This window comes from Cygnus atratus, chromosome 5 (genome assembly GCF_013377495.2).
Source record: "Cygnus atratus isolate AKBS03 ecotype Queensland, Australia chromosome 5, CAtr_DNAZoo_HiC_assembly, whole genome shotgun sequence".
NCBI lineage: Eukaryota > Metazoa > Chordata > Aves > Anseriformes > Anatidae > Cygnus > Cygnus atratus.
This window is the reverse complement of record NC_066366.1, coordinates 16,935,210-16,947,470: the sequence shown is the minus strand read 5'-3', so window position 1 is coordinate 16,947,470 and position 12,261 is coordinate 16,935,210. Positions and strand designations below refer to the sequence as shown.

At 41.4% G+C, this 12,261-nt stretch overlaps 1 protein-coding gene across 3 annotated transcripts in view; it reads left to right on the top strand.

The window, feature by feature from the left end:
- The first annotated feature begins 31 nt into the window (after nt 1–31).
- NAT10 (N-acetyltransferase 10) overlaps nt 32–12,261 on the top strand; it is a 43,377-nt gene continuing 31,147 nt past the window's right edge. For 2 of the 3 annotated variants that reach the window (XM_035552047.2, XM_035552046.2), the window contains exons 1-18: nt 96–330; nt 825–916; nt 1,478–1,649; nt 1,952–2,074; nt 2,776–2,837; nt 3,615–3,729; nt 5,076–5,183; nt 6,007–6,140; nt 6,504–6,597; nt 6,988–7,086; nt 7,620–7,756; nt 8,272–8,396; nt 8,810–8,960; nt 9,415–9,511; nt 10,287–10,403; nt 11,343–11,444; nt 11,553–11,627; nt 12,042–12,158. In XM_035552047.2, the coding sequence (XP_035407940.1) occupies nt 223–330; nt 825–916; nt 1,478–1,649; nt 1,952–2,074; nt 2,776–2,837; nt 3,615–3,729; nt 5,076–5,183; nt 6,007–6,140; nt 6,504–6,597; nt 6,988–7,086; nt 7,620–7,756; nt 8,272–8,396; nt 8,810–8,960; nt 9,415–9,511; nt 10,287–10,403; nt 11,343–11,444; nt 11,553–11,627; nt 12,042–12,158 (2,028 nt within the window). In that variant the 5' untranslated portion in view covers nt 96–222. Of the gene's footprint in view, nt 331–824; nt 917–1,477; nt 1,650–1,951; nt 2,075–2,775; nt 2,838–3,614; nt 3,730–5,075; nt 5,184–6,006; nt 6,141–6,503; nt 6,598–6,987; nt 7,087–7,619; nt 7,757–8,271; nt 8,397–8,809; nt 8,961–9,414; nt 9,512–10,286; nt 10,404–11,342; nt 11,445–11,552; nt 11,628–12,041; nt 12,159–12,261 lie in introns of all 3 variants that reach the window. The other variant, XM_035552045.1, reaches the window with a different exon arrangement.

Sequence of the window (12,261 nt, the reverse complement as noted above, 5' to 3'; positions counted from 1 at the left end):
AGGGAGGCGCGAGGCCGGGTCGCGCGCGCAGGCGCTCCTCAAGGCAGCCCCGGCGCCCGGGGTCCTTTGCCGCGCTGCGGCGCGCGTGACCTGGGCCGCGCGGCTCCCACGTGGTGCGGCGCGTGCGGCTGCCGTTGGTGCCTGGGGAGCGGCCGTTGGGCGACCGTTAGCGGCGGCCTGAGGGGCCGTTGGCGGCCGCCTGAGGGGCGGTGAGGGGCCGCCATGCAGCGCCGCAAGGTGGACAACCGCCTGCGGGTGCTGATCGAGAACGGCGTGGCCGAGCGGCAGCGGTCCCTCTTCGTGGTGGTCGGCGACCGCGGCAAAGACCAGGTGAGCCCCGCTCCATGCCGGAGCCCTCCGCCAGGGCCGCGTGTTCGGGGCTCGCCCCAGCGGCGCGTCTTACTCTGGAAGGCAGGCGTTGCAAGTCGCAGGGAATAACGCGGACCGGGGTTGCGAGTGAGGGTGCGGTGTACGTTAGGTTACTGACTGCTGCGGAAACGCGAAAGTGCTGGAAGTTATTTAGGAGAATTGGTTGTTAAACATCCGCCTGAGGAGCCTGTGAACGTTAAATAAAAGCAAGTAGAGACAAATTGGATTTATTTTTATTTTTTAATGAAGTAGAAAGACGTTTCATTGCCTGCCTAGCAGGAGCTTTCTATGTTCACCCGTACAGTTTTGCGGTGCCCTGTCGCAGTTCTCGCTCAAACCGTGCCTTACCCAGTGAGTTATCTTGCAGATGTCACCGCAGCGCAGCTTGGACTAGAGGTACCTGGTAGCAGTCCGCCACTAAACCCTGTTCTCTCCATGTTTTTGTGCTTTGGCAGGTCGTTATACTTCACCATATGTTGTCTAAAGCAACTGTAAAGGCCAGACCCTCTGTCCTGTGGTGTTACAAAAAGGAGCTGGGCTTTAGCAGGTAAGATGCCCCTCATATCTCATGCTGCAGTAAGTGCCATAAGTGCTCTGTCTGAAGCAAAAGCTCTGTGGCTGGTCTGCTCAGTGTAGGTTGAGCGATTTGGTTGTCAGGAGAAACAAGATCTATTCTTGAAGGAACTACAGGAAGTTCAGTTTTCCAGAATTAGAATTTGGCTTCAGTAATACAGTTGTCATCAGCATGAGGTACTATGTAGGAGTCGGTATAGACTGGGCATTGGAATTACTTTAATTTGAAAAAGGGTTTAAGATTTTAATTCTTAGATTTGCATGTATCCTTACAGTCTGGGCACAAAGTCAGAAGGGAAGTGTTACATGAAACTACATGATTACAACCAAATGGTTTCTTGCAAAAACAGCTGTTCTTGTGTGATTTCCACTGCTTTGGGCTAAAGGCACATGGGAACATGTCATGAATGCAGCATGTATGGTCCAAGATCCTTGGAGGCTGAGCTCTGAATTCCAATTAGGCTTAGAAGAAGGATTTTGAGCAGTCTTTGCAAACCTCTTCCCAAGAAAACTTCTGTATAATTTTGTTTTCCAGCCACCGTAAGAAGAGAATGAGACAACTACAGAAGAAGATTAAAAGCGGAACCTTGAACATAAAAGATGATGATCCTTTTGAGTTATTTATAGCAGCCACAAATATTCGCTACTGCTATTACAATGAAACTCATAAGATCCTTGGTAACACTTTTGGCATGTGTGTACTTCAGGTAAGGAATTAAACTTTTGACATAGCACTATTATCAGTTACTTTCAGTTTAAAAGCTGCAGGAATTCTGTTTGTTGCTCCTGTTATTTAATTTATGATGTTCTTTTGTATCTTTTACGAGTTTTGCAAGGGTGAGATAGCCTTGTTTGGCAGAATTTTAATGGGAAATCGGTTAACGCAAATATTAAGTTTGAATCAAACTTTGGGAAATTATGTTTTTAGATTTTCCATTCCTTTCAGCAGATGCTAGTTGCACTAGTGAATTCTAGGCAACTTTGGAGTTTTTATTTTTTTATTTCCTAGGATTTTGAAGCCTTGACTCCAAACCTGCTAGCTAGAACTGTTGAAACAGTAGAAGGGGGTGGAATTGTGGTAATTCTCCTCAGGACTATGAACTCGCTGAAGCAGCTCTATACAATGACCATGGTATGTTCAGTGTAATGTGTCTGTTCTACATAGGCAGGTTTGGCTGGTGACTTAAGGGGTTATTTTTTTCTTTCTTAATGGGCTGTGGTCTTCCTTCTGTCATTTTTCCAGCTTTCATTCATTCATCGTTGATAGAGTCTTGTGGTCAGGCAGTTCTGCCAACCCATGTTCTGCCAACAAATGTAACTGTTCTTTTGTTTCACAGTAATTTGAAAAAGTATTTATACTGTTGGTCCGTGCAACAAAGTTAAGTGAAAAACATGTTTTGCTGTTTTGTGACTGAGTGCTAAGCAAGATCAGCTTCGCAGTTCCTGTGTATTTCTAAATATGATCTGTTCACCCTGAGTATGAGTACCACTAAAGCAGGAACAATTTCTGTTAGTAACAATGCTAGCAGGGGAATTAAAGTAATGGACTTCTGTGTTAGTATGTCTAGGTTACTTGAAGTGTACTATAACTGACAGAACTGACCTTTAAGTCTGGAAGAATACGTAAGACCATTGTGAAAAGTATTGGTGGGAAAGGTACATTTTAAACCAGTATTTGGAAAAAGTGGATGTCTCACAGCAAGCAAAATCGGGGAGAGAGGGCGTGGTCCACAAGATTGGAAAAGGTGTTGGATTGTTCCATGAGTAATAATCTTGTACATGTCACTGTTACCACTGTTCCTTCTCCAGACTGACTTTTTCATTTTGTTTCAGGATGTGCACTCCCGATACAGAACAGAGGCGCACCAGGACGTGGTAGGACGGTTTAATGAAAGGTATGGTATCGTGAGTGTAAAGCATGTAGGCTGTGTGCCCAGTGTAAGTTGTTGTTGGAGAAATTGTATACAAAATTTTGGCATGATGTTACAAGGGATGTGCAAAGGGGCCTTAATTTGTAAAGTATTCTGAGTCCTGTTCTTGAAATGCTCTGTAGCAACGTATGCTCCACATGACCAGCAATTCAGATACCTATGACGTTATTATGAAAGAGAAAACTGCTCACTGTGGGGTCTTCTCTGTGGTTTAGAAATTTCTTATAAAGACCTTTTCTCTCCTTTTGCTGTACTGAATAAGCAGCTCTTCTTAAGTGAGCTATACCTAGCTCTAGCCATTGGAAAAATGCAAAATCTGTTCTTTAGCATGCAGGTGATGGTCATGTGGTGTTAGAAACTAGAAGGATGGATAAGCAGCCTAAACTGACCACATCTTTGGCGGTCTGCATTTGTCACAATTGCTGTGGATTCAAGTCTTATGCTTTTTTACAGCTACCTCTTGTTTAAATGCTGGGAGTCACTTTCTAGCTGTCTTAGGAGATTGTCTGAAATAAGTGGTCTTCATTGGAGGCATCCTCGTAGGTGGATGTCTGTTCTGCATAGGTCATCCTGATTCTATGATAAGAGGCACAGCCAGTTGTGTGAACTTGTCTTAGCCCAGCTGTAAGCAGCTGTCGCTCTAAATACCATGTTTGGGGTTAGAAACTAGGGTTAATTAACTACAAAAATGCAACAGTGTTGGTACTGCTTTTACTGATTTGCCTTTGCTTGACTGCTCAGGTTTATTCTGTCTCTGGCCTCGTGCAAGAACTGCATTGTGATTGATGATCAGCTGAATATCTTGCCCATCTCCAGTCATGTTGCAAATATCACGCCCGTTCCACCACGGTCACAGGTCAGTAGACTATGTCAGCTAATTTTTAGTGGTAGAAACTGATCTGAGTTGAACAGTGTTGAAGTTGAACAAGATCTTAAAAAGAGGAACCTTTCTTTTCACCCTGATTGATATCAAATAATGGTCTTGCAGAGCAGATGAAGAACGTTTTGCAAAAAATATACCTCATATGGGTGAAGTATGGAAAGTTGTCTTTTCTTTCCTCCTTTTTTTTTTTTCTCAGCCTTTTTTTGTACTTGCCTGCATTTATTCATTTTGCTGCATTGCCGTTATATGCCGCTCATTAGCCTAGTGAGGTGGAGCTTAACTGCTGTGGTTGCTGTTTCAGAAGTGCTTAGAGAGATTATAAGCTGATGGACAGCTGGGAGGAGACAAATAAAAACACATTTCACATTCCCACTGGAGAGTGGAAAAACACTCTGGGAAAAAAGCCCCTTACAAGCTCAGGAGACACCTGGTACCTCAAAACTGTGGTACTTACTTCAGTTTCTGACTGAGTTATGCATGTCAAATATAAGAAGGCATTCACTGAATACAGGCCAGACGTACAGCTTGCACTGTTAAAATGCATCCCTTTATCACTTTCAGTTGTAGCTGAAAGTAAAGTGGCATGCAATTTAAACAGAAATATTTGAGCTTTTGAACTGATTTGTGTATCCAAGGAAATAACATCATTGATTCTGTCAGAGACGTTAAAAACATTTGAACAGAAGACTGATGTAAAAAACAACCTCTTAACGTTCTAACAACATTGGCAGCAGCACAAATGCTCATCTGTTGGATAGGCAGATGCTTTTGGTAATCAGTGACAACTGGGCAATTCAGAATCAATTTCTGCTTAAAATAGAATTCTTTTGTGCCCAAGTTCATTGATTGGCTTTGAAAATCCTGACATTAGCTTGAAAACTGATCTGTTGCTACAGTAGTTTTTCCCTCTAAATTACAGTATGCACCCCATGTGACAGGAATAACGAGGATCATAACATTTTGGCTTACCCTGAAGACTGAAAAATTAATTACATTCTTTAGAAAACTTGTCCATGGCCTCTTCTTCCTAGCACTACCATTATCCAGTTACCATCTACAGAAAAATACTTGCCTTTTTTCTTCCAAACATGGGGAAGCCAGGATACCTCTTCTGTATTTCTTTTGAAAATGCATTAAAATCAGTGTTAAATGCCTGTCTGTCCATTTAAACTTATCTGTCTCTAGAGTGTATATTCAACTTGTGGTAAGTTTTTCTTTCAAATATCTTTCCCTGTCTGATAAAAGATATCACAAGACATCACAAAGGTATAATTGTGCTGGGGTGTCCTTTACTAATCTTTTAAATATTGTGTTTATAGGAAGATAGCCTCCGGCCACAAGACTTGGAGCTGAAAGAGCTGAAGGGGAGCTTGCAGGATACACAACCTGTAGGAGTTTTGGTGGATGGCTGTAAAACCCTGGATCAGGTTGGTGTGTTGCTTAAACTGCAGATACTGTGCATTTGACAAGTCAGTGTGGGTGCAGATGTTTATCTCATTTTGCACGTAATCAAATCTGAGAGCATGAACATGGATGGGAGTTGTTTTAGGGAGAAAGATTCCTTGAAATTGGTTGGACAGGGTAGCACAAAGACAGTATCAGTGATTTCATTTATGAAGTTGAGAACAGTGGAAGGACTAGAATGGAGACAGGAAGCTGATCTGGAGAAGTCCACATTTAGTCTGCGATCGTCATAATCTATATTATGTTTTGTTGTGCCCTCATTCCTGTCTCTGACACTTTTCCTGCTGCCATTTGAGAATCACTGACTAGTGTAAATCAAGGCCCTATAGAAATTTCTTCAGAGTATCCACTGAGAAGTTGTAGGTTGGTGTGGAGGTTCCCAGACCTGTGCACTGCTTTAAAACCCTTTCATAGTAGGCCTTCTCATGGCCCAGATATGTTCGTCCTCCTCCTCTGGTAGCTCGCAAGGTGTGTACGTCTTCCTGTCTTGCTGAATATATTGTGGGGTCAGTGGCATGAAAATAGTAATTGAGCGTTCAGAAACTGAGCTGTACTGATTGTTGATCTGTGTTTTGACCTTACTAATTTCAAGAACTCACTGGGTCAAGATAACTACTTCTTTCACATTATTCATCTGGGATTTAATGTTCAGCTTTCCCATATTGTCTTTTTCTCCTTCTTCCTGGTCTAAGGAAAGACCACCTGGCATTAGTGGTAGGTCTAAGTAATGCTGAAAGCAGTTTAACCACAGCTGCTTTTTGTTTTCTACATTTTTCTGATCATCAGGCAAAAGCAGTTCTTAAATTTATTGAAGCCATTTCAGAGAAGACTCTGAGGAGCACTGTGGCATTAACAGCAGCCAGGGGACGTGGTAAATCTGCTGCTTTGGGACTGGCTATTGCTGGAGCAGTAGCTTTTGGGTGAGTAATGTCCCCCATCTCCAAGTTTCATTTGCATCCATGAGTTTTTAAAAAATGATGACCAGATTTGAATATATTTATCATTTCCAGACCTACATCCTTCCCTTTTGTTGTTCTTATATCTTTCACTTGCTACATAAACTGATACTCAAGTTTTTCTGTTTTATAGTAATCAGAACTCCTCAGTCTTTAAAAATCAGTTACTCATACAAAAGTGAAACAAGTGTCTAAAGGAACCTGCTGTGTTTTGGTAATTAGGTAAAATCAACCTCACATATTAAAAATATATGTATATCCTTTCCGTGTATATGAAAAATCTCTTAGAAAAAAAGAGTTAAACTCTCGTTTTATTTTTTTATGCAGTTACTCCAATATCTTTGTCACATCTCCAAGTCCTGATAACCTTCACACTCTCTTTGAGTTCATATTTAAAGGCTTTGATGCACTGCAGTATCAGGTAAGGAGAGCAAACCATTTTACAATACTTTCACAGAGTTCCTGTTTAGGAGGGATTTTGAATCTCATCTCTGACTTAGATATATTAGCCACCAACTTTTTCCCCTACTAGTTTGTTCAATAATGCTCTGTGAAAGTGGCTCACAGTACACCTATATTTACTTCTGTATTTATAAGTCAGGAAAATTGGTTTCTTTATATGTGAAAATAGTTTTTAACAGGAATAAATAATTCCTCAGTTCTCCTGCTTCCGAAGATTTTGTTACACAACTTTTTAACTATAATCTGAAACATCAGGACACATGTAGCGAATTTATTTTGATGATAATGGTAAACAATGTTTTTCTTACATCTTGGCCTGTTCATACTGTTTAATAATGTTTTCTTTCAGGAACATCTAGACTATGAGATTATTCAGTCTTTAAATCCTGAGTTTAACAAGGCTGTTATCAGAGTGAACGTGTTCAAGGAGCACAGACAGACCATTCAGGTAACCAGCCTTGTTTGCATACTTGCCTTTCTGCTTTTTGTTTGTAATTGTTGACATTATTGATTGTTGTAGTTGTTTGCATTTAAAACATGTTAATTTTATGTAATATGTAACTATACTGATTGCTTTTGCTTTAAGGCAGACCGTCTTTTTGACTTGTGAGTTTCACAAAATATTTTAGTTCTTTCTGTGAATAACTTGTAGGTTACAAAGCCTCCATGGTTATTGTGTGTTCCTTCTTGAAACAAAAGGAAGGTGAAAGAAACAGTGAAGGAAGAGCATATGTTTCCAGTGATTAGGTTTCCTATATTTTTGTGGTCTATCCAAAAAAGTGTCTGTGGAAATGTTTAAAACAATATATGTTACCCAGCCCTTGTTAGAGAACATGAACCCTCTGCCATGGGTTCTCTTCTCTGTTCATGAAGATCAGGGAAAACAAACAGCTTTTCAGTGCTCCATCTCTGCCAGTTCTGGCCTTTCCCTACATCCCAGAGCTGTTGTTGACAGTGATGATATCCTCTCGTTCCTTACAGTACATACACCCTGCTGATTCTGTGAAACTGGGTCAGGCTGAACTTGTTGTGATTGATGAAGCTGCTGCCATTCCTCTCCCCCTGGTGAAAAATCTGCTAGGCCCTTACCTGGTTTTCATGGCTTCTACAATCAATGGGTAAGGCTTGAGCATCAGCTGTCTACCTGCGGAAGCAGTTGTGCGAGTGCTCATGGACTACTTCTTACCTACGGTGCTTCTCTTTTTACTGCACACTATCGTAATCAGGTCATGCTTATAACTTGATCACATGGAACTGCTCTTCAGAATAACCAAGAGTAAGAGTCAGTCGGTGCTTTCCTTTTGGTTCCACTGCAGGTTCATTGAGCATACACACCTCTTCTGTTCTGCTGCAGGGAGCATGCAGATAAACATTCTGTAGTCTGTTAGGAGACAGGGAAGAGTGCCATCTTACTTCCAGTATGGTGAACGTAAGAAAGTGTCAGAGGAGGCTGCTCTGTCCTACACATGCAAGAACATCAAGAGACAGCAATTCTCAGAGATGTCTGGGACCATTACAGGCCTCAGAGTGGCACACAGCTCTGGATGGCAGCATAGTTCTGTGTTGGGGCTTCCCCATGGCTCAGGATTGCCTTTTGGTTATTTACTTCAGACTTTTGTCTTCTGCTTTTCAGGTATGAGGGTACTGGTCGATCACTGTCTCTGAAGCTTATTCAGCAGCTCCGGCAGCAGAGTGCACAAGCCCAAGTCTCCATGACAGCAGAGAACAAATCTACAGCTACAGCTAAACTCACCTCAGGTACTTGATTGTATTCTGGGCTGCAGCGTGCAACCCTGATCCGCGGTGCTGCTGCCTGACAAGCCCTGTGCATGTCCCATGTGTCCATGTGCTTTGCAGCTGTAGGAATGTAGTGGTATGGGAAAATGAAGGAACTCCTCTTGTAAGTTTTTTCCTCATAATTTTCAGATGTAAAAGCATTTAGAGGATAACAGCTATGCAAGTAATGATTGCTGTACCTTCCTCCTGATGTTATATGAAGAAAAAGGCTGTGAAGTCTCTGGTTAGAGCAGTTACTTCTCAAGTGTCTTCTCTTCTGTTCAGATTTGGTGTGTTTCTAATCTCTTGGGAACCGTACATAGGACACTGATCCTATTGGATTCTTTGCTAGCTGTAACTTCCGATATTAGAGGTTCTCTGAAATCTGTTTGCAGCTCGTACATTGCATGAAGTCTCCCTCCATGAGTCAATCAGATATGCCCCTGGTGACCCTGTTGAAAAGTGGCTAAATGATCTGCTGTGTTTGGACTGTCTCAACATCACCAGAATTATCTCTGGCTGCCCACTGCCTGAGACTTGTGACCTGTATCCTTACTCAAATGGTGTATTCTGATAAAATATATTGCTTTCAGGTGAAGGATGCTTTTTCAAATTGATTAGTAGTGGCTTCTCAGGCTATAACATGATTACCACAGTGCATGATCTTTTGACTAAAGTTTATTAAGAACACACTTCTGGAGCTGAGCTCTTACCACTGCCTGTAAGACTGGTGGCTTGTGTTACCATGACATTACCAATGCGTTTTATTGCAGAGACAATCCTAAAGATGGATTGAATGCAAGGAAATCTTGGTTTACAGATGAAATGTGAAAGTTATGAGCACTACATAGTCATTCTTACTTGTAGATAGAGCTGTAGACTATAAGAGCTTTAGCCAGCATGTAGCCTAAGGCTGCATGGAAAGTAACACCCCTAAACCAACAAGGAGTTCTTTTTTTTTTTTTCCCCAGGGAAGTTGTTTCCTTAACCCTGTGTTTAGATATTATGTAAATAGAGACACACTTTTTTGTTACCACAGAGCATCAGAAGTTTTTCTACAGAGACTGATGGCCCTCTATGTGGCTTCACACTACAAGGTAAAGCTCGTGCTACTTCTATCAAAAGTCCAGCTTGGAATTTTGTGGAGGGAGCACTGCTTGTTGAGGGCAGTCTAACTGAATTGGCCTAATTAAGATTTTCTAGACAGCTTCAGGTGTTTTTTGTTGTATACAGATCTGTATTCTCCTGAGAAGATTTCAGCCTTAGCCTTAGCTGAGCACACTGCATTTACAGATATCTAGAATATTTTTGTCTTGGGAAATCCCGAAGACTACGTTCTAGATGAGCCTGCAAGTTTGTTGGGAATGGTATCAGTGATGAACCCTCTACTGTTCTCCTATTTACAATATTTCAGTAGCCTCAAATTAACCAAAAGAGTAGTATCATTGTATTATTGATAAAAGTAATAATTCATCTCAGAGTTTCAAGACCATGGGTGACTAGTAAGTTTGGCTGGTGAAGTCATTAAATGGTGAAGTAATGAGTACTAAAAGTCTGACGTTTCAAAAAATATTTTAGATCTGGTAGTCTAAGAGATAAGTAGCTATATAAAAATAGAAATTTCAGTTCTACACATAGGAGAGCAAGAGATTTCACTTGAACAAAATAGATGTTGACTGGTAGTACAACAGCCATGAGCTGTCCAGTGAGGAGCTTCATCCATCAGTATTGTACTGGTTCTAAGTCCCTTAGTAGCCCTAAATTGAGAAAAATGGAGGAATGTTTAAAAGTCAGCTACTAACACTATACGGGACTTTGAAGCTCTTCTCATGGAATAATGCTTGAGCTTTCTGATGTGTATTTACCCTCCAGAACTCTCCCAATGACCTCCAGATGCTATCTGATGCACCTGCCCATCACCTTTTTTGCCTTTTGCCTCCTGTTCCACCTACCCAGAACTCATTACCAGAAGTACTTGCTGTTGTTCAGGTGAGAGAGCATCATATATCTATGAAGTGAACTGTTCAATAATGAAGCAGTGGTACACTGTGAGACGGCATTGTACTGTCTATGACTAGATGGTATCTTCAGGCTGTGTTTTTATGTGCCACAGCAGCATATTAAGGCAGTTTTAATGAAAGAAAGTGGGAAAAAAAAAACCACCACCTAATTGCTCTATAAGTATATTGTGAAGCTAATCCCTTTGTATAGACCTTCCAATCTCTAAAATATGTCTGTGCCGAGAAGCCTTCTGAGGAGCTGACTTACTGGCTAAATAAATGACTTTCTCCTCGCATTTCAACTTCCTGCCAAGGAGAGTTGATTCGCTTGTTCATTCTGCTTATTCTGTGTCTCCAGAATTCCTTTTATTTGCAACAGAACTGCAAAAATACAAATTCCTCAGAGGTGTAGAGATATTTCAGCCCTTGACTGTTAGATATCTGACTATATGCTTCCTTCCTTAAGAACACAGATTCTTAATTATCTGTGTTCAGTGCAACTAGTTAAGTCGACTATTTCTTAAATGAAAAAAAAAAGCTACATTTACCTGTAAGTATTTGACTCTTAAAGAGAAATACTGGGAGGGACAAGGTTTTATGTTTGCTGCTGACAGACTACAGAAAACATATAGGGCACATTGTATGCTTTAATCTCTTCAGGCTTCTGTTGCACCATGCTGTAATGCCTGCTGTGCCAGATATACCTGGCTGGCTCACTGGTGTGCCTTTTGAGACTGCTTTTAGGGGTAGAGCCTGTTGTTTGGCACATACCCATTTGTTTATCATGTTGCAAAGTAGGGGTCAGGTGACGTGTCAATACTGCATAGTCATCTCAGCAACTGAGGATAAATTTTAATTATGCTGTAGTGGAATGACTGTGGGATAAAGCACTTTGTCTCCATTCACGGTCTTCTGCCTTTTCTGGCAGGTGTGCATGGAAGGAGAGATTTCTCGCCAGTCTATCATGAACAGCCTTTCTAGGGGAAAGAAGGCTTCTGGTGATCTTATTCCCTGGACCATTTCAGAACAGGTGAATAATTTGGCTGTGTACTCACACCCAAGATGTCTTTCAACACTACTGCTTATTTCCAGGGCACCCTTCTGTGTACTTTTAAATTGACTCTTGTCTCTTACGCAGTTCCAAGACCCGGACTTTGGTGGCCTCTCTGGTGGGCGTGTTGTTCGTATTGCAGTTCATCCGGATTATCAGGGGGTAAAGTATTTTGAAACCTATTGTAAGTAGTCAGTGGTACCACGAGAATGGCTGTACAGGCAGAGCAAAGTTCTACCTGGCCCCGTGTACAATCAAGATCCAGTGACACTTACTGTGAGATTACCAAATGTTCACACTGGTATTTGGTTTTGTTAGAGTGCCAGAGATAAGCAATGAGAATTATTATACTGTCCTGAGCTACTGACAGAGCTCTTGTTGTGCTTTTGGTCACCCAGCAGGGTCTGTAGTTTTCTTCCCCATGGAGTTCCTGTGTAGTAAACAAAATGCATTTTTGCAGTGGCTGAGTAATTTCTAAACTGATGATTGTTAATGGATTTTTAAGGGGAAAATGTTGTCCTGCTTTAAAAAATATATACAATTTTTTGCTTATAGTGCATTGTTCATAATTCACAGATGGGCTATGGCAGCAGAGCTTTGAATTTACTGCAGATGTACTATGAAGGCCGATTCCCTTGTTTGGAAGAAAAAACAATTCAGAAGCCAAAAGAAATTGCAACTGTAAGCAGTGAGGTATGGAACTCAGTACATTTCTTGTATTTCCTGTTGTGCTAAGCTGTCTGCCTTCTCACTGTAAATCTCAATATTGATTTCTCTGTGTAAGGAGGAAATATTT